At 37.7% G+C, this 24,587-nt stretch overlaps 1 protein-coding gene across 3 annotated transcripts in view; it reads left to right on the plus strand.

The window, feature by feature from the left end:
- Positions 1–24,587, plus strand: part of MAP2K4 (mitogen-activated protein kinase kinase 4) — a 177,900-nt gene that overhangs the window by 85,607 nt on the left and 67,706 nt on the right. For all 3 annotated transcript variants that reach the window (XM_056117815.1, XM_056117816.1, XM_056117817.1), the window contains one exon: positions 12,808–12,927. In XM_056117815.1, coding sequence (XP_055973790.1) covers positions 12,808–12,927 — 120 coding nt within the window. The remainder of the gene's footprint in view (positions 1–12,807; positions 12,928–24,587) is intronic.

A 24,587-nucleotide genomic window follows, 5' to 3' on the forward strand; every position in this document is an offset into this window, starting at 1 on the left:
ATTAAAATAAAACCAACAACAGTCAGAATTAGAAGTTGCCCTATAGAGCATATCTGATGGGCTTCTCTTGATGCTTATAATGAATTGATTTCCTCTGAGCCTATTTAATTGATACTTCTTCCTTTTCTTACAGCTGTCTAATGAATATTAATTCAGCACGTATAAAATATTTCAGGAAAATCAACAAACAGAATGTGTGAACGTTTTAAAAAGAAAAGGAGAGAAAGAAAAGCTAAATACGTATCAACAAACATAAAATTCATGAGAATAAATAGTATCGTGGGTTGCAAGATTTGAGACAGGGTTTGCAGATAATTTGTATCACTTATCTTCTCGTAAATTCCATACTTTGTGTGTTTGTCAGAATGGTTTCATGACGAGTGTATGTGTGTGTGTGTGTGTGCATGTGTGTGCACGCCGGCATTTGTATTCCAAGGGTGGTGGAAATTAATGTCATACTAATATAAAGGCTCTTTGTGTAGAAGTTTATTGTGAGCATTCTAGTTTTATGATTCACTTTATTGACTCAGTCTTATTTTGGCCATATTTTATAATTTAATTCATGTTTTATGATCTATAAAGCTGTCGGTACAAGTGTTTTAGGGACACAGTGTTAAAGCTTCACCACCACCCTTGGTACAGCACCCCTCCTCCAGTGTCCTGGGGTCCCTGATGTTCCCTAGTCTTCCTCCTAACATTGTTTTGTTTAGTTTGGGGTGGGGCCAGGGGATTTGGGGCGACATTCCTGGCAGTGCTTAGTGCTGACCCTTGTCTCTATGCTCAGGGAACCATGTGAGGGGTCAGAAATGGCCACTAAATGCTATACTATCTGACTCCCAGTCATATTTTTAAGTATAATTTCTAGATTTTTTTAAAAAGGAAAATATCTACATGTACAAATTTTGCTTATAATCTATTGACTTCTAAGAATGCACAATTAAAACCTCTAATTTAGATTATATATTGAATTGAAATGGTTTTCTTGGAATGTGTAGCAATTTCTATTTTTGTTATGTCTCAGTGTGAAGAAAATCATTTTATTAAACTATTCTGATGACAGTACATTATTCTGTATATACTTAAGGTATATGTCATCCTCAGAGCATAAAAGCCTTATGCCTACCAGCTTCCCTTTGAACAGGGTGTGTCCAGATTAATTTCTTGAAAATGTGTTTGCCCTGCTCCTTTTTCTACTTTGAAGAAAAATACAGGGAAGAGATAGACAGGAATGATTACAGAGCAGTGGAAGAGCTATAGAAAAAGAGAATGGAATTGCTGTCACTAGAGCTGGAACACAGTGAAATTGTTATTTTAAGCGTTGTATTCAAGCTAGCATCTCATTTGAGAACTGATATTGTGCAAGTTGATTAGGATATAAAGGTAAAGTTATGTGAAGGTTGTCACTGTTGATCATTATGACAGTCTTTCAGTCTTCTGCTTGAGAAATTATTTAGAAAAGTGAATGGACTCTTCTAGGTGTGAAGGCTAGGACCAGACTGAATCAGAGATATTTTCTCTTGTTTTAGGGTTGAGACATTGTTTCTTCTGTTGGCAATATATCTAACTTATCTCTTCCTTCTGCTCAGGACTTTTACGTGTCCTCTTCTGTCTTACTGATTTAGTGTTCCTTCTCTAGGTCTGGAGAGATTGTGCAGTAGGGAAGACACATTCCTTGCATATGCTGCAGGGTTGGCCTCTGGCATCTTATATAGTCCCTAACCACCATCAGTAATTCCTGAGTGCAGAGCCAGGAGTAAATTCTGAGCATCATGCTTTGTGGTTTACAGGAGTGTTGCTGGTTGGATTTTGCCACCTTTCCAAACCTCCTCCTCCTCCTCCTGGTTGAACTCTTTCCTCCAGCATAGATGTTGGGCCCCCCCCCAACTCCTGCATTCTGTCCCCTAGCCCATGCTCAACCGGCAAGTTTCCTACTGAATATCAACTCTCAGATTCTTTCTTTCCATTGCCTTTTGGATATTTGTTATTCCACCGTAATATTTATGTGTTACACATGAGAGAGATCATTCTGGATTGGTCTCTCTCCCTCTGTCTAATGTCAGTCAACATGATACTCTCCGGATCCTTCCATGTGTCACCACATTTCATGACTTCCTTTTCTTATGACTGAGTAATATTCCATTGTGTATATGTACCATAGTTTCTTTATCCAGTTATCTATTCCTGGGCACTTGGGTTGTTTCCAGATTTTGGCTATTATGAATAGTCTGCAAAGAACATAGAATTGCATTGTCTTTACTACAGATTATTTTTGGGCCCTTGAGGTATATTCCGAGAAGTGGAGTTGATGGGTCAAAATGGAAGCTCAATTCCTAGATTATTCTCTAGGATTATCCATATTTTTATCCAGAAAGAGTGGATCAGCAGTAAATGGGACTTTTTTCCTGTCTGCATCCACACCAGCATTGATTGTTCCTGTTCTTTTTGATATGTGCCAGTTTCAGTGGTGGAGGTCATATATCATTGTTGTTTTTATTTGCATATCCCATGCTTCATGATACAAAGTATTTTTTTATGTGCTTTTTGGCCATTTGAATTTTTTTGAGAAAGTTTTTTTTCATTTTCTCCCCATTTTTTGATGGAGTTGATGATTTTTTCATTTTAAAATTCTTCCCATGCCTATATATCTTTAATACTAACGCTTTATCAGATGAGTGGTAGGTAAATAATTTGTATCCTGGTAATCATTTACTTTGAGGTGCAGAAGCTTCTTAATTTAATATAGTCCCATTTGTTTATCTTTGCTTCCCTTTGCTTGGTCAGTACTGTTTCATTCTTAAAGATGCCTTTTGCTTCAGTATTTTGGAGATACCTGACTAAATTTTCCTTTTTCTGCCTTATGGATTCAGGTCTGATATCAAGGGCTATAACCCTTTTGATTTGACTTTTGTGCATGGTGCTAGAAGAAGGACTGATTTCTTTCTTTTCATTTTTTTGCATGACCTGATTAGTTTTCCCAGTACCATCTGTTGGAGCCTTTTGTTGCTCCACTTCATATTTTTAGCTCCTTTATCGATTATTGTATGCCCTCTGTTTTAGTATATAGAAGTCTATTCCATTGATGTGAGGGTCTGTTTTTACTCCAGTACTTGTAAAATTCAACCATTTTGTATTTCTGTCTGTAGTTGAGAAAAGTGATACTTTCCATCTTATTTCCAAGGATTGCTTTAGCTATTTGGGGAGGTTTGTTGTTCCATATGAATTTCAGGAGTGCTTTATTTCTTTCTTTGAAAAATGTTATGGGTATCCTTATAGATATTACAATGAATCTGTATGAAGCATTGGGGAATATTGCCATTTAGGTGATATGAATTAATTCTCCCAATCCATAAGCAGGAGATGTATTTCTTTTTTTCTTGTATCCTCTTTTATTTCTTGAGGTAGTGTTTTTTTCCCCCCTTTTAAATAGGTCTTTTACTTCTTTAGTTAAGCTGATACTGAGGTACTTGGTTTTCTGAGGCATACAAAAGGGGCAGACTAGTGGGTGGGAGGCGAGTGGAGTGATGGAGTTGCTGGTGGAAGGAAGTCTAAGCAGTGGTGTTGAAATATTGTATACTTGAAACTGAGCCATACAAAACTTTGTAATTTCATGGTGACTAAGTTAGTAGGGCGTTTGCCTTGCATGCAGCCAACATGGCCGACCCGAGTTCAATTCCTCCGCCCCTCTCGGAGAGCCCGGCAAGCTACCGAGAGTATCTCGCCCACACGGCAGAGCCTGGCAGGCTACCCGTGACATACTCGATATGCCAAACACAGTAAAAACAAGTCTCATGATGGAGACGTTACTGGGCCCACTTGAGCAAATCGATGAACAACGGGAGGACCGTGAAGTTAAAAAAAAATTGTTAATGGGATTATATTTCTCTTGATTTTCATTATTTGCATATAGGAAAGCCATGGGCTTTTGCATATAAATTTTGTAGCCTGCCACTTCAGCATGCAATTCTGTTGCTTCTTGGAGTTTTTTGCAGTGTTTGTGATTTTCTAAATATAATTTGACATCATTTGCAAATAGTGAGAGCTTAACTTTTTCCTTTCTTATCTGGAAGCCCTTGATATCTTTTTCTTGTCAAACTGCTATGGCAAGTACTTTCGTACTGTATTGAATAGAAATGGTAAGAGTGGGCAACCTTGCTAGTGCCTTTTATTCGAGGGAAGGCTTAGATTAAAGGCTTAGACTATGTTGAAGTTACTTGAACTCCCGTTTTGTTGAGTTTTTGTCACAAATGGGTATTGGGTGTTGTCAAATGCTTTCTCTGCGTCTATTGATTTGATCATATATATTTTCCTTTTATTGATATGGTGTATTACATTGATTGGTGTATGTTAAACCATCCTTGCATTCCTGGGATGAATCTTCGTTATGGTGTATGATCTTTTTTGATAAGTTTTTGTATTCTGTTACCTAATATTTTGTTGCAGATCTTTGCATCCATGCTCTCCAGGGATATTGGCTTTATTTCTCTCTATTTTGCGGTGCCTCTGTCTGCTTTTGGTATCAGGATTATGTTTGCTTCATGAGAACTCTTTTGGATAGTTTCTGATGCTTAAATTTCCTAAAAGAACCTAAGAAAAATTGGCAGTAGGTCTTTATAAAGGTTTGAAAGAATTTGGTAGTAAATTTATCCCACCCTGGGCTTTTCATTTTTGAAAAGACTTTTGGGGAAGACTTTTGATTACCATTTAGATTTCTTCAAAAGTGATAGATCTTTCATTGTAATATGTTTTTGGTTCAGTTTTGGGAGGTTATTTTAGTTCAAGAATTGAACCATTTCTTCTAGGTACTCCTGTTTCATGACATTAATATTCTCAAAGTAATCTCTCATGATCCTTTGAATTTCTGTGGAATATATTATAATGTCCACCCTTTCATTTCTGTTTTGATTTATTAGGGTTCTCTCTTTCTTTGTGGGTCTTGTTTATTGGTCTTATTTATTTTTTCAAAGAAACAGAAACAGCTCTTGGTTTTATGATCTTTTGTATTTTTATGAATTCCAGTTTGTTTATTTATTTATTTATTTTTGCTCTGTTTTATTTCCTTCCTCCTACCTGCCTTGGGCTCCATTTGTTGATTATTTTCCATTTTTTTTAACTTGTGTAATGAAGTTATTTTTATGGGCCATTTCTTCCTTCCTGATGAATGTTTGCAGAGCTATTATTATTACTTTTTTTTTTTTTTGTTAACACTGATTGTGCTATGTCCTACAATTTCTGGCAGGTGGTGTCCTCATTCTTATTTGTTTTGTGAAATCTTATTTCTTTGATTTCCTTTCTGAACCACTGCTTACTCAGTAACAAGCTGTTTAATTTCTACGTGCTTGAGTGATTTCTCCATTTCTTTTTTTTTTTGGATTAACTTCTATTTTCAGTGTCTGATGATCTGAGTTGATAGTTGATATAATTTCTATCCTCTTGACCTTTTGGAGGTATTTTGTGTCCTAGCATGTGGTCTTCCTTGGAGAGTGTTCCATGGGCATTGTAAAATAATGTGTACTTGGCTTTTTGAAGCACCCTTCTCTTTCATTTCTTCCTTCAACGCAAGTATTTTATTTACTGAGCTTTAGTATAGTTCATTTTTTGAGATGGAAGAGTGTGTTGTTAAAGTTTCCTTCTGTTAACAGTCATTTTAAGTATTTTTCTGGTCATTCATTAGGTGCATATATATTTAGGAGTGTGAGTTCTTTGTATTACTCTGGTTGATGAGAGGAGGAGGAGGTGAGAAACTTGTCTACCCCCGTGAATCTCCATTGTCAGCTCTTAAGGAAACCTTTCTCTACTAAGTAAGGAAACTTGGATATAGTTGCTCTCGATTAACTTCAGTCAACAATTTTAGGTTTCCGAGCATCATGAATATGTGTCGACAGAATTGTAACATAGGACTATAACTAGCTCATCTGGTTATTTGTAGAAAAATTTATTTTATTGTACCTAACTCTAAATGAAGGTTATATGAACCAATATCTTATATACTTCCTTGACATTTCCTATGATTTTTTGTTGTCTTATCAAAGTAGTTATTTCAGATTTCTATTTTTATCTCTTGTGTCATGGATACTGAAGAGATGATCTATCATTTATGACTATTAGGCCTTTAAAGTTTTTAGTTCAAAGATTAGCATTTTGCTTTTTTCATGTGGATGATGTACTACCAAAGAAGGTAGTAGCTTTCTTATTGAAGCATATCAAACTCATCCTATTTTATCTTCAGGGCAACTTTTTCAATGATGTAATTAAACATTTCTGGAACTGATCCATCCTCCAAGTTCCTGGTGATGTGTAGTAGAAGGTATGTGCAAGAAATTAATTGGACTGCAGCATTTTCAGTGAGAATAATGTGAGATTTTACTATTAATATGATTGGGATATAGTTGAGGGTTATTAAATTTAGTCTAAGGTTTTGGATGAGTTCTTAATTAAGAATTAACATTCTTCATTTTGTAATAAAAGCATTTACCTTACTAACTTAAAACAACCGACTTAGCAGACATAGTATGCCTCTCTTTGATATAATATACAGCTTTGCATGATCAGCATAACATTTAAAAGAATTAACTTGGCTGTTTCCATCTGTTTTGACCATATTGGTGAGGGCATTACGACGTATGCACATTTTGTCTGTCGTCCAGTCAGCAGACTAGCAAGTAAGGATAAACCTTCGCAGCTGGGATGAATCTTGTTGGCAACTGTGGGTTATAGAATTTTTGTTTTATAAGTTAGGAATATAGAAATGCCTGATATTTCCTGCAGCCGAGAGGAAGGAGGTGGACTTTGATGCTTCTGAGATTTTTCTAGCCCTGATTTAAAACTGAAGTCTAGGGGCAGGAGGTAGGGCATTTGACTTGCATGCAGCTGATCTAGGTTTGATCCTCTGCACTCCATATTGTTTCCCAAGCATGTCTAGACATGATCCCTGAGTGCAGAACCAGGTGTAATCACTGCACTACTGGGTGTGCCCACCCCTCCCCCAACTCTAAAAGCAGTGTATTTTTTTTTTTATAAGGATCTAAGGGATCTTTGGGAATCTGAGTATTAACTTTGATTTCTTTCCATTGCCTGACTGATTTAGTTTATTCTGAGACCAGTTGATTCACAAATTCCCCAGTCCTCTATTCCCCCCATATATATATATATATATGAGAGAGGTATACATATTTATGTATGTATATATGTGTATATGTATATACACATGTATAATGTTTTTTGTTGTTGAGATGGTTGTGTCTCATCTGTTCTTGAGGGTGACTACTGGCCCTGTGCTGGGTGAACATACACTGGGGGTCAACCATGATTAACTGCATGCATGTTGGGCACCTTAATCCCTGTACTATCTTTTTGTCATTTTTGTATTTTGCTCACATATACTAGCCTTAGATGGGATCTTAGCAAGGAATGCTAAGATGGACACTTAATAAGTAAATGTCCATTTGTGGCATAGCAGTTTTGTAGTTTCAACACAGGAACTAGACACGTTAAAAATTTTTTTACAGCCGTATCAGTAGGATAGCCCTTGTTCTTTTAAATCTTTAGATCTTAAATTTAACCACTTAAAAACCTATTATGATCTCTATTTTTTATGGAAAGGAGTTCTATAAGAGATTTACTGTGATATATTTGTTTATAATTAAAAATATATAAGTAATACATAAGGATGATGTTTGCAATATTCTAATGTGAAATGTAGAAGGAACTGTGTCTTGTTCTATGAGTAGGTAGTTCTACTTAGCATATCACTTTGGCAACATTTAGTAATCACTTAAACTATGGACTACGAATAGATTACCAATAGATGATGGCAGAGTACCGGAGTGGGCCCACTAAGCTGAGATATGAGTTTTAGCTAGCTGCAAGTGATATCAAATTCCTTGCTCTTGGATGTAAATCATAATTTGCTTATTAATTCAAAGTACTAATAACTTGCATCACTTTATCCCATATCAAATTGGTTTACTCAAAGCCTGGACCAACCTTCAGCGCCAGGTACTGATTTCCTCTGTAGTTATTTAATCTTTATGTTGCTAGGGCTCATTGTATCCAAACCTTAATTTTCTGATTGGGAAGCTCCCTGCTCCTTTTCTTTGGAGTATTCTTACCTTATTTGTACCTTATTTTTAAGCAGTTGAAGATGAACCTGCGCGTCAGGAATGTGAGCCACCTACTTCATTGTACTGTTTTCTGAATCTCAGCTAAGTCATCCAAAAACCTTATGAAAATTTGTGATATTTTTTCTACTTAGAGACCTGAGTCGACAGAGCCTGACAAGCTCCCCGTGGCATATTCAATATGCCAAAAACAGTAACAACAGGTCTCACAATGGAGATGTTATTGGTACCCTCTTGAGCAAATCCATGAACAACGGGGAGGCAGTGCTCCACGACAGTGCTAGAGACCCGAGTGAGTCTACTGTGAGTCATGATCACACCACTCCATGTTTCCCCAAGTCTTCTTTTATTAGTTAGAATTGATCAGTATATTGTTTTTTTTTTCAGTTGTGTCTTTTTAAAAAATTTTTATTTTCATAAGGATGTTCAGATTAATTGGTTACCTTCAATATTTTCACACCAATCCCACCACCATTACACCTTCCCACCACCATTATTTTGGGTTCCCATAGCTAGCTTTGAGATTTCCTGTGTGAGGGGTAGATGCTTCTAGAGAGGAAAGACTTCCCGTCTGGATTGGTGCAAAGCATTGTAGTGCCATCAAGCATCAGAAGAGAGCAAAGCACATCTTTCACTTGTGGCAATATACCCATTTGCTGTGGGTCCTAGTCAGAAGAAGCATTTTAGAGGTAGAACACACAGTTTCACAATATTATGTTTAATTAATTTAGTCTCATGCAGAAAACCTTGATTTTTGGTAACTTTTTAAGTGTCCAGTTACCTAAGAGCACTGTTACGAGTCTGAACTATCTGTCTAATACCTTTTCCACAGGCCTCACCAAAAATGTATTAGAACAATATTGCAGATACAATTTGAGGATCACCTTAAAATATTTCAGTTTCCTCAGATATTTTTCTTACCTTAAAACACAGTTTCAAACCTTCTGCACACTCCTGTACATTCCTCTGTCCTGTAGCCTTTCTTCATTTCACATCAGAAGCAGCTGCACTTCAACAAGGTCCCTTTCATTCTCCCTGGGATGCAAACTACATCCATTATCTTCCATATTTAAACTATGCATCTGGACTCCTTATAACCACATCTCAGAGATTTGACTCATCTTACTGTATTTAGTACAGCCTGAACTCCCAAGAAAATTGAAAAAAGTCTGTCATTTAGCATGAGAAAATTATACGCCGCAGTATTTGTTAAATATCTTTTTTTTTTCCTGCACGAAAAACATTAAAGCAGTTCTGTAGAAGTTCAGAAGGCCTTAGGATGTTCACAATTAAAGATCTTATAACACATGCTACAGTTGGCTCCACATTATGATTAACCAGAACATACTTATCTTTAAGAGTTTTATATCTTAGAACATTGGTTTCTAGAAAAAACAGATATTATAAGGTCAAAAGACATAAATTACCATGAAACTGCAAGGATTTCATATTTGTGGACGAAGTTCTCAAGGTTAAAACTAGGTGTGCTGTTTGATGACAAAGCTGACATGAAATGAAGTTATCTTAATAAGAGCATGCATTTTCATGTTTTGTGCGGATTTAACAGTATAGTCTGAAAAATATAATCTAGTTGTTTTCCATATTTTCCACCCAATTCTCCATTCTTAGAAACCACTAACGTCAAAGAGGCTTTTTGTAGTAGAGACTGATTTTTAAAAGGCCCGTATTTTTCCCCCCTTTGGTCTGTCTTCAGTAGCTGACTCATTAACAAGACAGTAAGTTCCCTGGATTCCTCCTGGAAGGGAGGGCTGAGAAATGATGCCTTAATGCAGTTCCTAAGGGATGTTTGAGCTTCTGACACTGTTGCCTCCTTCCTCAAAGTTCTTCACTGCATCATTTTATCACTTTGTAGTTACTGCTTAATGATGCCCGTGGGGTCCCTGGTGACTTACATGATGTGGGAAGGAGAGAGGTGACGCTTCTGGAAGAAAATCTGCCACTTTCATTTTCTCTCTATGCACCTTTGCCACCCCGGGAAGGACTAATCTGACCTGAGGACTGTAGTCTGGGATCTATAGCAAGATGTACCCAGGAGAGCCACCCTATAAACTTAATATATCTCTGACTGTGCCCATACAAAATAACTAGAAAAATTACTAAGAAGTAAATCTAAGACGATTGTTTATGGACTAAGGAAAGGAGAAGTAGGTCCTTGGATGAAATTCTTCCCTTGAGGATTTCCTAGCAGGGGGAGAGCTTTGTCTTAGGAGAGCTTCCCCAGAGGGAAGAGAAGGGCTTGACATACGTTGATTGTGCATCAGACCTATGTGTAGTTGCTACCCCCAACCAGGGTGGTTGGGCTCTTGACTAAGGCTGCAAATCTGGGTGTGGGGAGATTAGCATGGGGACGGGAGGAGACGGGAATGAGGGGCAGTGTGAGACTGGAATGGGCACTTGGTGAGACTGGAATAAGCACGCAGGGAGAATGGGATCAACGGAACCCATCACCAACCAGACTGTAGGCCCTGTTCCCTCCTTGTTGCATCTGTTGGTGGCGACAGCAGGCTAGCGGTGGGGAAGCGGCTCATGGCCACCGAACGCATGTGCTGAGAGAGCTGCACAACGTGTTTTTTAACATACTCAATACTGCTACTGTGTCTGCATAAAGAACTGGTTTGCATGATGCTCTTTGAGTGACAGCGATACAAATCATAGCACCTTATAGGAAAAAAGATAAAGAGAAAAGCGCCTGCCTTAGAGACAGGACAGTGGGAATCAGGACAGTGATAAGGGATCAGTGACCTGGAAGATAAGGATCCAGCTTTGGCTTCTTACACATAGTTACCCAATTTTCCCAGCACCATTTGGTGAAGAGTCTTATCTTTATGGTATTTTATGTTCGTAGCTGCTTTGTTGAAAATTAACTGCTCATATATATGGGGTTTAGTCATTGGGTATTTGATTCTGACCTATTGCCCAGATGGTTGGTCTGTATGCCGGTACCATGCAGTTTTGATAATGATAGCTTTATAAACAGATCCAAATCAGGTAATGAAATACCTGCCAAATTCTTCTTATTCAGTTTGGTTCTGGCTGTTTGCTGTCTTTTCTGCTTCCATAAAAACTTTATTATTGATTTTTCTAGATCCTGGAAAAATGTCATCTGAATTTGGGTGGGGATTGCATTGAATCTATATAATGGCTTATATAGGATAGTCATTTTAGTAATATTGATTTTTCCATCGATAGCATAGGATACTTTTCTACTTCCTGAGGTCTTCCCCTACCTCTTTCTTAAGTGATTAAAAATTATCACTGTATAGATCTCCCACATCATTGGTTACGCTGACTCCTAGATACTTGACTTGATGTTTTTGGATACTATTTTAAATGGTATAAACTCCTTGATTACTTTCTCCTCTGCTTCACTCTATATATAAGAATGCAATGGATGAATATATATATATATATATATTCAGCTGTAGATTTTATGTAACAATAAATTTGTGTTTAGAATATATAGAATTCTTCATTTAGTGTGGAAAATTAAACTGAGAAAACCTGCTTCTGTTCCTTGTACAATTGCTTATTTTCTGTCATGTCATATGGAACATGTCTATTTTATTTTCTGTGCCTTTGGCTTCTTCTCTGTTAAATGGGCACAATAATTTAACTTACAACCTTCACTGCTTTCAAGAACATTGAGGACAGCTAACTTGAAGTTATTGGAAGGCAAAATAATACCATGTCTATTTTTTATACCAACTTACCTTTTTAGTCTGTGCCATATTTTGATGCATTGTGAAAAATAAAACGCCTATTGTGATCTTTTGTGTGATAAGCAAAGTTGTTTGCATGTTTATGTTAAGCTATAACTTTGCTAAAGCTTTTACAATCTCCGAACCTATCTTTTCCCTCTCTCTAGTGCAGTGACAGCTACCCCTCCGGATATCTCATATTCTGTTCTGTTCTTGACTGGGAAGCACTGCTGATTTTTTGTGGTATTCCTCAGAATTGGGCGAAGATTGTCTTACAGGTTGACTAGGGATATATCTCAAATCTGTAATGTACTTACAAGTTCCTCATCAGCTTAGGAATGGACAGATAATCCTATTGTCTCATTTTCATATTTTCTCTTAGATGCTTCTGCTGCTCTGCATTAGGATTTGTAAGCTGTTGTGTCAGGTAGAATTTTTTGCTCTTACTAGCCAGTGTGGTGAATGGAGAAAGAATTTCAGCCTATTCCCCTGCCCCCTCCCCCCAATTCTAGTTCTTAATTTTATCTGTTCTGGCCATTTTTCATATCGAAGGATGAGGACTCTATATATAAAGATGTCAGGGAGATGTCTGTTCTTGCTTTGAATGCCCAAGATTGAGGATATTTTTCTGAAGTGGTGATTATGCAGGATGTATTGATGATCACGTGAACACTGTTTAAAGTATTACTGCTTATGATATTTATGATTATTATGTTTGCATGTGGATTTACTTTTCACAAAGTTTGATAATTTGAAATGTCTTTGGTTAGTACTTGTGGAGCCCTGTGTCTTTTAAAGAATTCTTAGACTACTTTGCTACATTTTCTCTTGTAGTATAAGGGAGAAGATAATTTCTATGTCTGTTAAGTATTTATGATATTTGCATAATAATTTTCAGCCTTATGGTAAAGGTTTTTCTCAGTTATTTATGTTTTTTTTTTGTTTTATGACATTTTGTTATTCTCTTACAGAGAATTCGGTCAACAGTGGATGAAAAAGAACAAAAGCAACTTCTTATGGACTTGGATGTAGTAATGCGGAGTAGTGATTGCCCATATATTGTTCAGTTTTATGGTGCACTCTTCAGAGAGGTAGGAATAAAACGTTTGGGTTTTTTCCAACATAAATTTCTAATTGGAATAAGGGAAAGGCAGGATTATATTCTAATATATAGAGTTAAATACTAGACATTAGTAGTAAATTCTTTTTTGTTGCTGTTTTGTTTTTGAGCTACACCAGGCAGTGATCAGGATTTACTCCTGGCTCTGTGCTCAGGAATCATTCTTGGCAGACTTGGAACCATATTCCCGGTGCCAGGGGGTGGATCCTGATCAGCTATGTGCTAGGCAAGTGTCCTGCCCAACGTATTGTCACTATGGCCCCTAAATTATTTTCTTAATATTTCAGTACAGAACTAGATAATTAGAGCATTAGTTTCTACCACTTGCTATTCTTTTGATTCAGGTATGAATTGATTTCTTTTCTGTTTCCTTTTTTTTTCCTTTTTCTTTTTTTTTTCCTTTTGGGAAGATTAAATCAGGGCCTCCTGTAGTAGAGTGTGCTTAGATCAAAACTTTTTTCTTCTGAGAATTCAATGACTTCATAAAATCAACTTTTTAGTTAGAGGTTAAGATTCTGTTTTGCTCTTGAGAACCCCCCTCCTAACCTTTTTGCCTTTTTGCCTTGTTCAAACTTTGCTCTCTCTGTTACAGCTGCATATATATGTCCCTACCCAGACTCTTCAATAAATTCATAAGAGAAGAACATTTAAAGAAATAGAAGAAAATTTATTTTATTCTTTCATTAACACTCCCCCCCCCGCCCCCCCCACACACACACCTTTTTTAAAAATTGAATCATCCTGAGATAGAGAGTTGTAAAGGTCTTCATGGTAAGGTTTCAATCCTACAATGTTCCATCTCTCCACCTGTGTACATTTCCCAGCACCAATGATCTCAGTTTCCCTCCCGCCACCCTACCCCTAGCCTGGCATCTTACGGCATTAAGTTGTTTATGTAGAAGCCTGAACTCCAATTTCTTGGTCTTGTTTCTGGGTTATCATTTTCTGCTTACAGCTGCCAATGTGTGTACTCATTTTCAGTCATCTAGCTAAAGCAGGAAATTGTTAGGTGTAGGTGCTAAAGGTAGAGTAGTAAGAGAATCAGATCCTCAGTGATACCTTGAATAACCTGTGATATATATTTAGGTGAGGAGAACCGAACTCTTATTCTGAAAATATTGTTATACTGATGAGGGCTATTATGAATTGTTTTTTGGTGCTATTATGCACTGTAAGGAAATCAGTTCATAATAGTACTATTCCTCCTGCTCTCTCTTCTTTGGGGGATTGAGTTACCAAAAGTATGTAGCCTTAGAATTTTTCTGTAGTTACTGGACTAAATAGTATACCATAAATATACCTGAATAAATATACCATAAATATTTCCTTTTTCCTAACCTTGATTAGAAAGACAGGAAATCTTATCATTGGAGCAGATCTTAGAGGTCAGTCATAATATATTTATATATTTATCTACTTTTTAAAAATTTAATTTTAATTTTATGAAGTTGTTCACAACAATTTATTATATTTAATGTCCAACACCAGTCTCACCTCCATAACAACCTTCCCACCACCATATTTTGAATGTTTCCATCCTGAACCCCGAACCCTGCCCCCAAGCAAGACCTAAATAATTTATTTTGTATTCCTTGTTATGAATAGCACTGCACTGTAGCACTGTACTCCCGTTGTTCATCGATTTTGCTTAAGCGGACATCAGTAACGTCTCACAACAAATTGTGAGACTTGTTGTTACTATTTTTGGCATATTGAATACATCACGGGTAGCTTTCCAGGCTTTACTGTGGGGACAAAATACTCTCAGTAACTTGCCGGGCTCTCTGAGAGGGGTGAAGGAATTGAACCCTGGTTGGCCATGTCGGCCGTGTGCAAGGCAAACGCCTTACCCACTGTGCTGTTGTTCCAGTATAAGTATTGCTTGTTATGAATAATCCACTGAAAATAATCCCAAAAAGTTTCCTTAGAGAAAAGTGTGTGAAGATTGTTGTATTCCACCCTGGAGCCATTAACCCTTGTGTAAGAGATTACTAACATGTTGTCCAAGGCTGAGCCTTGTGTTCTTATATATATATAAAATACAACAATCAACATACTTTCCTCACTAATACTGCTTGCCTTCTACTTTACACCCCTTCCATTGTGGTGTGCTACTTCTGGTAAATCAGTGGCGTAGAATATGAGATGTTGCACCAGGAATTCTAAAATTTTAAATACGGTTATATAGCTACCACTGTCATTGTCACTGTCCTCCTGTCGTTCATTGATTTGCTCGAGCCAGCCCAGTAACATCTCCATTTTTTTTTAACTGGGTGGTGACTTTGGAGTCTGGAGGCATGTCTGCAGAGTGTCAGTCAGTGTTGCTTTCTTCTGAGAGATTTTTCTGTGAGTCTCTGGATCGTGGCTATTAGTGGCGCCACAGGCAGTTCCTGAGCATGCCTGAAGCATCCAAAGGGCAACTGTACCTCATGGTGTCTCACTAATTAAAAAAAAAAACAACCATAATCAGAAAGTGAATGAACAAGAGCTTCAGATGTCATTCGCTTAGGGTCCCCCTACGTGACCAGAAGATGAACAAAAAAAAGAATCATGTCTAGCTGGCAAAAGATCCGCCACTCAGCCCCTCTTGGGAACTTGGAAAGTCCTTCCTTTCTTTCAATCTCAAAGGTATAAAGTAACTAGGCATTGTTTGATTCAATAAAAATGGGATCTGTCTACTGACAAAAAAAAAAAAAGGGCTGGGATGTGTGGGGAGGCCACCATGCCCGAGGCCATGAGAGCCTGGAGGTTTCAGTCACTGATCCCTTCGCCAATGTCCCTAGTTTCCCTCCCACCTACCAACCTGCCTGTGTCAGGCACTGTTTAATAAATTTTGGCACTGTCTGTGGTGTCCAGTCCCATTACTGATGGGATCCTACTCACAGCACTTTCCCCCTCTCAGACCCTTCTTCCTGCAGCGATCATTTCCCCCCACTACTGCTGGAATATTCTCTTCCCTGCCCTGTTCTTCCCCAGCCCCCCTCCCTGCCCCCTGTTTCCCCTGAAGACCAGTGCTCATATTCTTTATTTCTCTTGCCTTTGAACACTTGTTGTTCCCTTATTAATGTTTCTTTATATTCCTCATATGAGGAATCACCTGAGTCATTCTCTTTCCCTCTAGCTTCATTCAGCATGGTACTCTGCACATCCATCCACAGAATGGCACATTGTATGATTTTATCTTTTCTTGTGGCCCAGTAATATCTATTGTGTGTTTGTCCAATAGTTTCTTTTTCCAGTCATCTGTTCTTGGGCACTTGGGTTGTTCCCAGATTGTGTCTGTTGTGAATAGTGCTGCAGAGAATGTAGGAGCGTGAATATCTTTTTTGCCATTGTGTTTCTGGGCCCTTGGTTTATATTCAAGAAGTGGAATTGCTGAATCAAATGGACGCTCAATTCCTCATTTTTTGAGGAGTGTCCATATTGTTTTCCCACAAGACTGAGCCAGTAGGCATACCGACCAGCAGTGAATGAGGCTCTTTTTAAAATGTAGCTCTTAATAGATAATGTTAGTGGGAATATTCTACTTCATTACAAAGGTTATTTTTTTAATTCACAAATTGTTGAATGTAGTCATGTGTTTTTTTTTAAATTCATATTTTATTCCTTCAGTAACTTGAATGTTCATTTCTGTGACTAGACACTTTGAACTTGCTGGATTATTTCACCACTTTCTATCATTATCAGTGTACAGATAGGAAATTATTCACTTGACTGTATTCTAGACCTGTGTGTTGTATGTTATTTCAGTTTGTATAAGTGCATGAGTCTGGAATTTGGAGCTTTTTCTTGTTATACAAGAATCCTGTTATCTCCCTCTTTCCCAGACCATGAGTGTAATCTTCATCATCAGAAAAGCCTGTGGTCATTTTTTCTTTTCAGATATGGTGGAGAACAATATTAATTATTTTCCTCCAAACTAGATTCTGCTATCAGCTTTTCCAATGTTGTATTCAGTGCTATCATAGAGTTCGAATATTTTTGCTTATTTCACATCCACCATGCTGGGATGCACCAGTTTATTTATTACATATGTATTTGGTCATTCATTAAGCAACATATTAAAAGTGATACTCCCAGGCTATCTAGTGTAGAGTCTTGATTTTATGACAAAAGATAGATGGAAATATATGATTAAAAAGGGTATGGAAACAAATCAGAAAGCTTGAAATAGTATCCAAGTACTGTTGAATACTGAATATTAAGTACTACTAAATATTTATGACAGTACCCTTATGTTAGAAATGGTGAGATAAAATTTCGTTTTATATCTCAGAAAGATTGAAGGCTTTGAGACTTGTACTTATCAGTACTGACATCTTTTTTTTTAAACCTTTTTTAAATAAAGTTTTTAGTTGAACCACCTGAGATGTACAGCTACAAAGTTGTTCATGATTGAGTTGCAGTCATACAGTGTTTCAACACCTGTCCCTTCACCAGTGCACATTTTCCATCCACCAGTGTTCCTAGTTTCCTTCCTGCCCTGCCCCTGCAAGCTGCCTCTGTGGCAGACACTTTTCTTCTCTCTTTCTCTCTCTTATTTTCCTCTACAGGCACTGTGGTTTGCAATATGTTACTGAAAGGGTATCATACATATCACTTTATCTTCTTCAGCACTCAGTAATGGCCTCTGTTGACTGCTCTGTAGCTTTCATATATGTTATATTTATATGTTATCATCACAACTGTCTCAGTGTATTAGGTGGTATTATGTGTTCCTTTATCTGAAAGGAAACAGACCTGGGTAGTAACTTTACAAAGTCTCATAACTGTGCAAAGGATTGGTCTCCAAAGACAAAAAGCTCCCAGTTCTGTTTATCAGACACAGTTGGTCCTGAGGCCACAGTGGGTTGTGCTCAGGAATCCCGCCTTTAGCTTCCTTACAGTGAATCTAGTTATTGAAGCTTTGTGTGGGAATGTTGTCTAAGTCATAGATAAAGTGCCTAAGTTGAACATGAACTCCTCCCCACTCCAGAGTTTAGAGTGAGAGAACTAATAATTTCTCAATAATAAAAAATGAAATTTATAAAGAACAGCAAGTTCACCATTGAAGATTAAATAGTAAAGTTGAAGAGCTTATATATTAAAATAGATTTAATAAGCCTTCTTAGAAACATTTTTCTTTTGAGTTCGATCACTTTAAAGAGAAGGGTTATTTTCTTTTGGCAATATGATCTTCAGTTCTAATAATAGACACAAATTCTGTGCTTAAGAAAGGAAAGAATGTTAGTAAAATGTATGCAGTAAGGACTTTCCACATCACAAGAGACACATGCTTTCAATTCTTTTCACTGTGAGGAACCCAACTGAGTATTTAATTTCATGTAATAGAAGTGGCCACAGATTTCAGTTCTTGGTGTGTGTTTTTCAGCCCAGCATCAATAGAGGTGCTTGTAAGATCTTATTTTTTCTTACTCTTGCAGCTAACATATAGAGATTATCTTGCTGTTTGGTAATAATTAAACTTCTGAATATTTTATGTTTACTTAGTGTAGTAAATAAATATTTTATATGGATGTGTGTAAATTTTTTGTTACCAGTATCTCCAAATATGTGTATTTCTTTGTAGATCAGAGCTAAACTTAAAAATAAGCTACACGTAGTTAAATAATTTAATAAGTTTGAACAAATGCATAAACCTTTAGAATTGTCGCTATAATCAAGCAATGGACACATACATCCCTTTTATGTTCTTTGTACCCCGTAAGTAACACTTACCTCTCCTCTGTTTACCCCATTATTAGGCAAACACACATTTACTTTGCTTCTGCCATGTAGAGATGAATTTGAGGTTTCTAGAATGGAATTAAGGAGCTTACTTTTTGCTTTGTCTTCCTTAAGCATAATTATTTTGCAGTTTTTCAAATTGTTGTCTGGCTGTGGAATGACTTAAGTAAGTGTAAGTTGAACTTTTTACAATTTGATTCAGGGCCACACTTGGCAGTGCTTAAGGGTTACTTAAGGGTTACCCGGCTTTGTGCTCAGGGATCACTCCTGACAGTTCAGGTAACCATGTGCCCTGCCAGGGACAGCACCTGGGCGCAAGGCCAGAACCTTACCTGTTGTACTGTCTCCATAGACCCATTTCACAACTTTGCAGAACATGAGCAAACTGCTTTCCAGACTAGTACTATTCTGTAGTTCCACCAGTATGTATGAGAGTTCTATTTCTTCTGTATCTTTTCCAGCACTTGGTATGGTTACCTTTGTAATTTTTTTGGCATTCTAATGTTTTGCAGAATTTGCTTGTATTTTTAATTTGCATTCCCGCGGTAACTAGTGTATCCAATGGATTTTTCTGTCATTTATTTGCCAACTGCATGTCTTCTTTGATAATCTGTCTTTTTCCAATATTTTGTGAGGGTACACTTTTCTTATTGAATTTGTGGGATTTTTAACTTCATTCTGGATGCTAGTTTATTTTTAGGTTATGATTTGCAAATCTTTCCACCCACTTGGGCTTATCTTTATATACATTTAGCAGTGTTCTTTTTATTTGGGTGGAGGTGTTTGGGACATACCTGACAGAACTCAGGGTCAGTTTATTATTCTGTAGTCAGGAGGGACCCTGGCAGTGCTTGGCAGTTCTTCTGCAGTGCCAGGGGTTGCAGGGTGGGGGATCAGCCACATGCAAGGCAAGCACCTCACCTCAGTAATGTCTCTTTAGTCCAGTGCTCTTTAGGCAGTTGTTTTTATTAAAAAATTGTGATTTGCAACGCTACTCGTAATACAAGGAAAGCTCTTTAACTCCTGTATTTGTAAATAATATGTACTTTCATTTATTGGAACAGATTTCTCCATTTGTAAATCGCCTTTTTAGTTTCTATTGATTTGAATGCAACAGAAATAGAAATGATTACATATTTTTAGTCACAGGAAGCTCACATCCAAGCACAAGACAAAATAAACTTAAACTACTTGAAGAGGTCAAAGGCAGACAGTGAGACAGTGGAAGTATATATATGGCCAGCAGTTATGCAGTATACCCTTAGAAATGCTATGCAGTTCTTACCATCCGGATATTAACAGCTAAGAATTAGTTCAACAGCCAGACAATGGCCATCTTGCCTATATACCAGGCGTTTTGACTTGAAACTTATGAAGCAGTGACAGGTAAGCATTTAAGCATTAGGAGACTAGTTAGGCCTCAAAGACCTCAACTTCCTGTGTAAAACAACTAAAAACACAGTCCTCCCCCCCACCCCACCCCCCAACCCACTACCAAATGTAACAAGATAATTATGATGAGAGCCAAGCTTTTAACAGGCTTTGTCTGGGGTTTGAGAAGCCAGATATAAATAAGCAACTGCTTTTGCAGCCTCTGCGCTCAAAAAACCCTTCTGGCATTCCTTGTAAAGTTTGACCCCACGTGTACGCCTCTGGTCATCTAGCTTAACTTTTGGTCTCTCATAGTATGGGAAGGTGATTCCCAGAGCTTCTCCATTTGTTCTCCTTGCTCAAGTAGTGGGATTCCAGACTACTCGAATAAGCTGGCAATGTGTATACAGTGAGCTATCACCTTGAAGTAGCAGATTTTATGCGGTGTGATACTTGCTGCTGCCTGGGAAGCATTCCACATTCTAATGCTTCAGGGGACAGTGAGTCAGGACACAAATGGTTCTCTCTTTGAGCATCTCTGGGAGTTATCCCTGAGCACAAAGCCAGGAGTAAGCCTTGAGCACCACCCCCTTCTCGCTACAAAAAAGCATTTTGATAGTACAAAAGATGAGAAGCAAGAATATATTGTCATTAAGGTTCTTACACTACACCAAAAAAGTGTGCTATCTGAAATCAGACTGGGACTAATTATAGATGATACTGACCAACCAAATTTCAACTTTATGGGTCCACTTATGTATAGAAATTTTCTTGCAATGGGGCCTGGAGTGATAGCACAGCAAGTAGGACGTTTGCCTTGTATGCAGCCAACCCAGGTTCAATTCCTCCACCCCTCTTGGAGAGCCTGGCAAGCTACCGAGAGTATCTCGTCTGCATGGCAGAGCCTGGCAAGCTCCCTGTGACATATTCGATATGCCAAAAACAGTAACAACGAGTCTCACAATGGAGACGCTACTGGTGCCTGCTCCAGGAAATCGATGAACAATGGGAGGACAGTGCTACAGTGCTACTCACAATAGTTGTTTTAGACACACAGTGTTCCAGCACCAGTCCTACTACCAGTGTAACCTAACAACGTCCTCAGTTTACCTTCCACCTCTTGGCCTGCCCTGTTAGCAGACACATAACAAATTTGCTTCATATTGCTTGCTCCAACAAAACTCAGCGGAATGGCAAGTGGAATTGCCGGAAAATAAAACAACACAAGCCAGTCAATTTGTGCTGATTGCTATATAATTATAACCTATGTAAATAAATTTCAGATAATTTAATAAAATGCCAACTCATTTGCATAAATGGGGCTGGAGCGATAGCACAGTGGGTAGGGCGTTTGCCTTGCATGCAGCCAACATGGCCGACCCGATTTCGATTCCTCCGCCCCTCTCGGAGAGCCCAGCAAGTCCCGAGAGTATCTCGCCCGCATGGCAGAGCCTGGCAAGCTCCCTGTGATGTATTGGATATGCCAAACACAGTAACAACAAGTCTCACAATGGAGATGTTACTGGGCTCGCTTGAGCAAATCGATGAGCAACGGGAGGACTGTGACTGGTTTGCATAAATGTTTTTTAACTGACATCTAAAATATATTGCATTAAATTTCATTTTGCATTTGAGTCTCATTGGAGTAATGATCATGTCCTCCCTGTCATTAACAAAATTTAAAAAATAATTCTGTGCTAATATATTTTAGAGTTTACATGAAGTGGATAAAGCCTATAAATAAACTTTAGAGTGAACAGTAAAAAATTATAAAGGGCGGGGGGCTGGAGAGATAGTACAGCGGGGAGGGCATTTGCCTTGCACGCGGCCATCTCGGGTTCGATTCCCAGCATCCCGTATGGTCCCCTGAGCACTGCCAGGAGTGACTCCTGAGTGCAGAGCCAGGAGTAACCCCGGTGCATCGCCGGGTGTGACCTAAAAAGCAAGAAAAAAAATTATAAAGGGGAAAATTTGAATAGACTTATAAAAGAGTTTTATTCTAAGAAAATTAGTATTGTTTTTATGTTAAAAATAGATATTGCTTAAATTTCTGCTAATGCATACAAGAGATTGTAATAAAAATCTCTGTGGATATGACAAACTAATAATACATAGATCACTCAGTATAATTTATTATTAAATTCTTTTTGTAAGGTTGAAGTAATTCCCTTCTTTTCCTAATTTGCTGAGAGGATTTTTAATTAGAGATGGATGTAAGAGATTTGTCAAATTTTTGTTCTACTCCCTTGTGGTTATCTTATGGTGTTTAAAAACTTTTGAAACTATAGCAATAACTTGGAAAGATTTTGAAAGTGTTAAACCAGTCTTGTATCTAAGATGAATTACAAATATATTATTTTAAAAATAATACAGTGATCAAGTACCCATCCCTCCACCACGGGTCCTAGCATCCTCCCCCCCCCCCCCCCCCCCCGTCCCACCCTGCCGCTGTGGCAGGGCATTCCCCCTTGTTCTCTCTCTTCTTTTGGGTACTGTGTTTTGCAAGAGAGGCATTGAGTGGCAATCATGTTTGGTCTATAGACTACTTTTAGCACGTCTCTCCCACCCTGGGAGGGTCTTCACAACACCCTTTATTTGGTGCTCTCTTCTCTATCTGAGCTTCCTTTTCACTTAGCACATGTGGCTGGCCTTCAAGTCATGGAGCAAAATTCCTGGTACTAATCTCAGCCACTCCTGGGTGTTAGTCTCCCGTTTTGTTGCTTTATGTTCCCCAGATGAATGCAATCTTTCTGTGTCTATCCCGCTCTTTCTGACTCATTTCGCTTAACATGATACTTTCCATGTAGTTGTATAACTGAAACCCAAGCACAAAAATTTATAAGTCTATAACTGTACCTCATGGTGTTTCACTAATAAAAAAAATGATAATAAAAAATAAAAGGCAAAAAAAGAAAAACTAAAACTTTTGATTAAAAAAAATAAAGTAGATATGAAAGCACATAGGAAGTAATAGTACAATTGTAATTGACAGAAAAGTCAGAGATGTTATAGACTAACAAAACTGTCGTTTCAATATAGTTGATGAAGGAAGAGTTTTTGCCTGTAGCTGGTAAATCTTGAATATGACATTAAAACCTGTGGAATATGTTAATCCTATAAATTACATGAGTTCTATTTTAAATTTGAAATATTTATTGATATCTTTTTTCATTTGAGATTGAATTTTATATTCATATGGTTTTCTAAAAGAGGTTTTAGAATAAGATAGGGCTATTTTTTGTGTTGCAAATACATGTATTTTTTCTTTCTGAAAATGAAGTATGTTTATTTGTCATTACAGGGAAATGTGGTATTTTTGTGATAAATTTTTATGTCATTCTCTATTCTGACATGGTTCTGGACATAGAATATATTGGCTTTTAGTGACTAGAAAAGTATGTTTTTGTATAAAATTTTACTTGGAAGTTTTATTTCTGTTTATGAAAGATATTAATCTGTAGGGTTTTTTTATTTACTGTGTTATTGTTTGGCTTTTGTGTTAATATAAAGATAGCTTAATGGAATAACTTGAGAAATATTTCCTCATATCCTGTCTTTTGGAAGAATTTTTATGAAATTAATATTATTTCTTCTATAAATATTTAGCAGAATTTAACCATTAAGCCATTTGAATTATTATGACTTTTTTATAATGATAAAGTATAAAAATGAGCAACCTTTTGCATATGTGCTTGATAGCATAGGTTAAATTTCTATAGCACGTATATTTAGACATGCAATTGTTAGAATAAATGATATGAGTGTCTTCAGCTTTAGGGTATCATCGTATTTGTCTCTAGAGTGGTGTTTACTCTGGGCTCTCTGCTCAGGGAATATTGTCAGTGGTGCTTAGGGGACCGTATGTGTGCCAGGGATCAAACCCAGGTCAGCTGCATGCATCTGTCCTGCTGTAGTATCTCTCCGGCCCAAATACTAATTTCTGTCCCCATCAGTCAGAATGAAAATTATCTGAAAGTGTATTCAGTTGCTAATAATGGAGACAGTTAATAACTTCCATTACTTGCAGTTTCCACCCATAAGGTTGACTCATGATCTAAGTTAGGATCCTGGAGTTCAGCTGTCATGTCTACCTGAGGGAAGAGAAAAGAATCAAAGGCAGTCCTGGGACCATCAGTCTTCTGTTCGTATTGACATCTCATTTCCTGCCTTTTCACAGAGCAGACTAGGGCAGTTGTCTAACAAAGGTGGATGTGTTTGTTGGATGTGGAATAGGCGTTAATTGGTAGGTCTTACATTTGGCAATATCTAATATCACCAAATGTCTTATTTTTTGGCAATCAGTTGGGTTTGAAGTGGTTACTTGCTTTAAAAATCGCAATTTTAGGGGCTGGAGAGAGAGTCCAGGGGATAAAGTGTGCTTGCTTGCATCCAGCTTTGTCTTGGGCTCTGGTGCGTCTCCCATTGCAAATGGCTAGGATCCAGCTCTGAAGGAAATGGCCTGAGAGCATGGGCAGCGTCCAGCCCCTGGGGAGCAGCACCACTTCCACAGACTCGCCCCATTAGCCAGGCATG

Source organism: Sorex fumeus, unplaced genomic scaffold (genome assembly GCF_029834395.1).
Source record: "Sorex fumeus unplaced genomic scaffold, SorFum_2.1 ptg000036l, whole genome shotgun sequence".
NCBI classification, from domain to species: Eukaryota; Metazoa; Chordata; class Mammalia; order Eulipotyphla; family Soricidae; genus Sorex; species Sorex fumeus.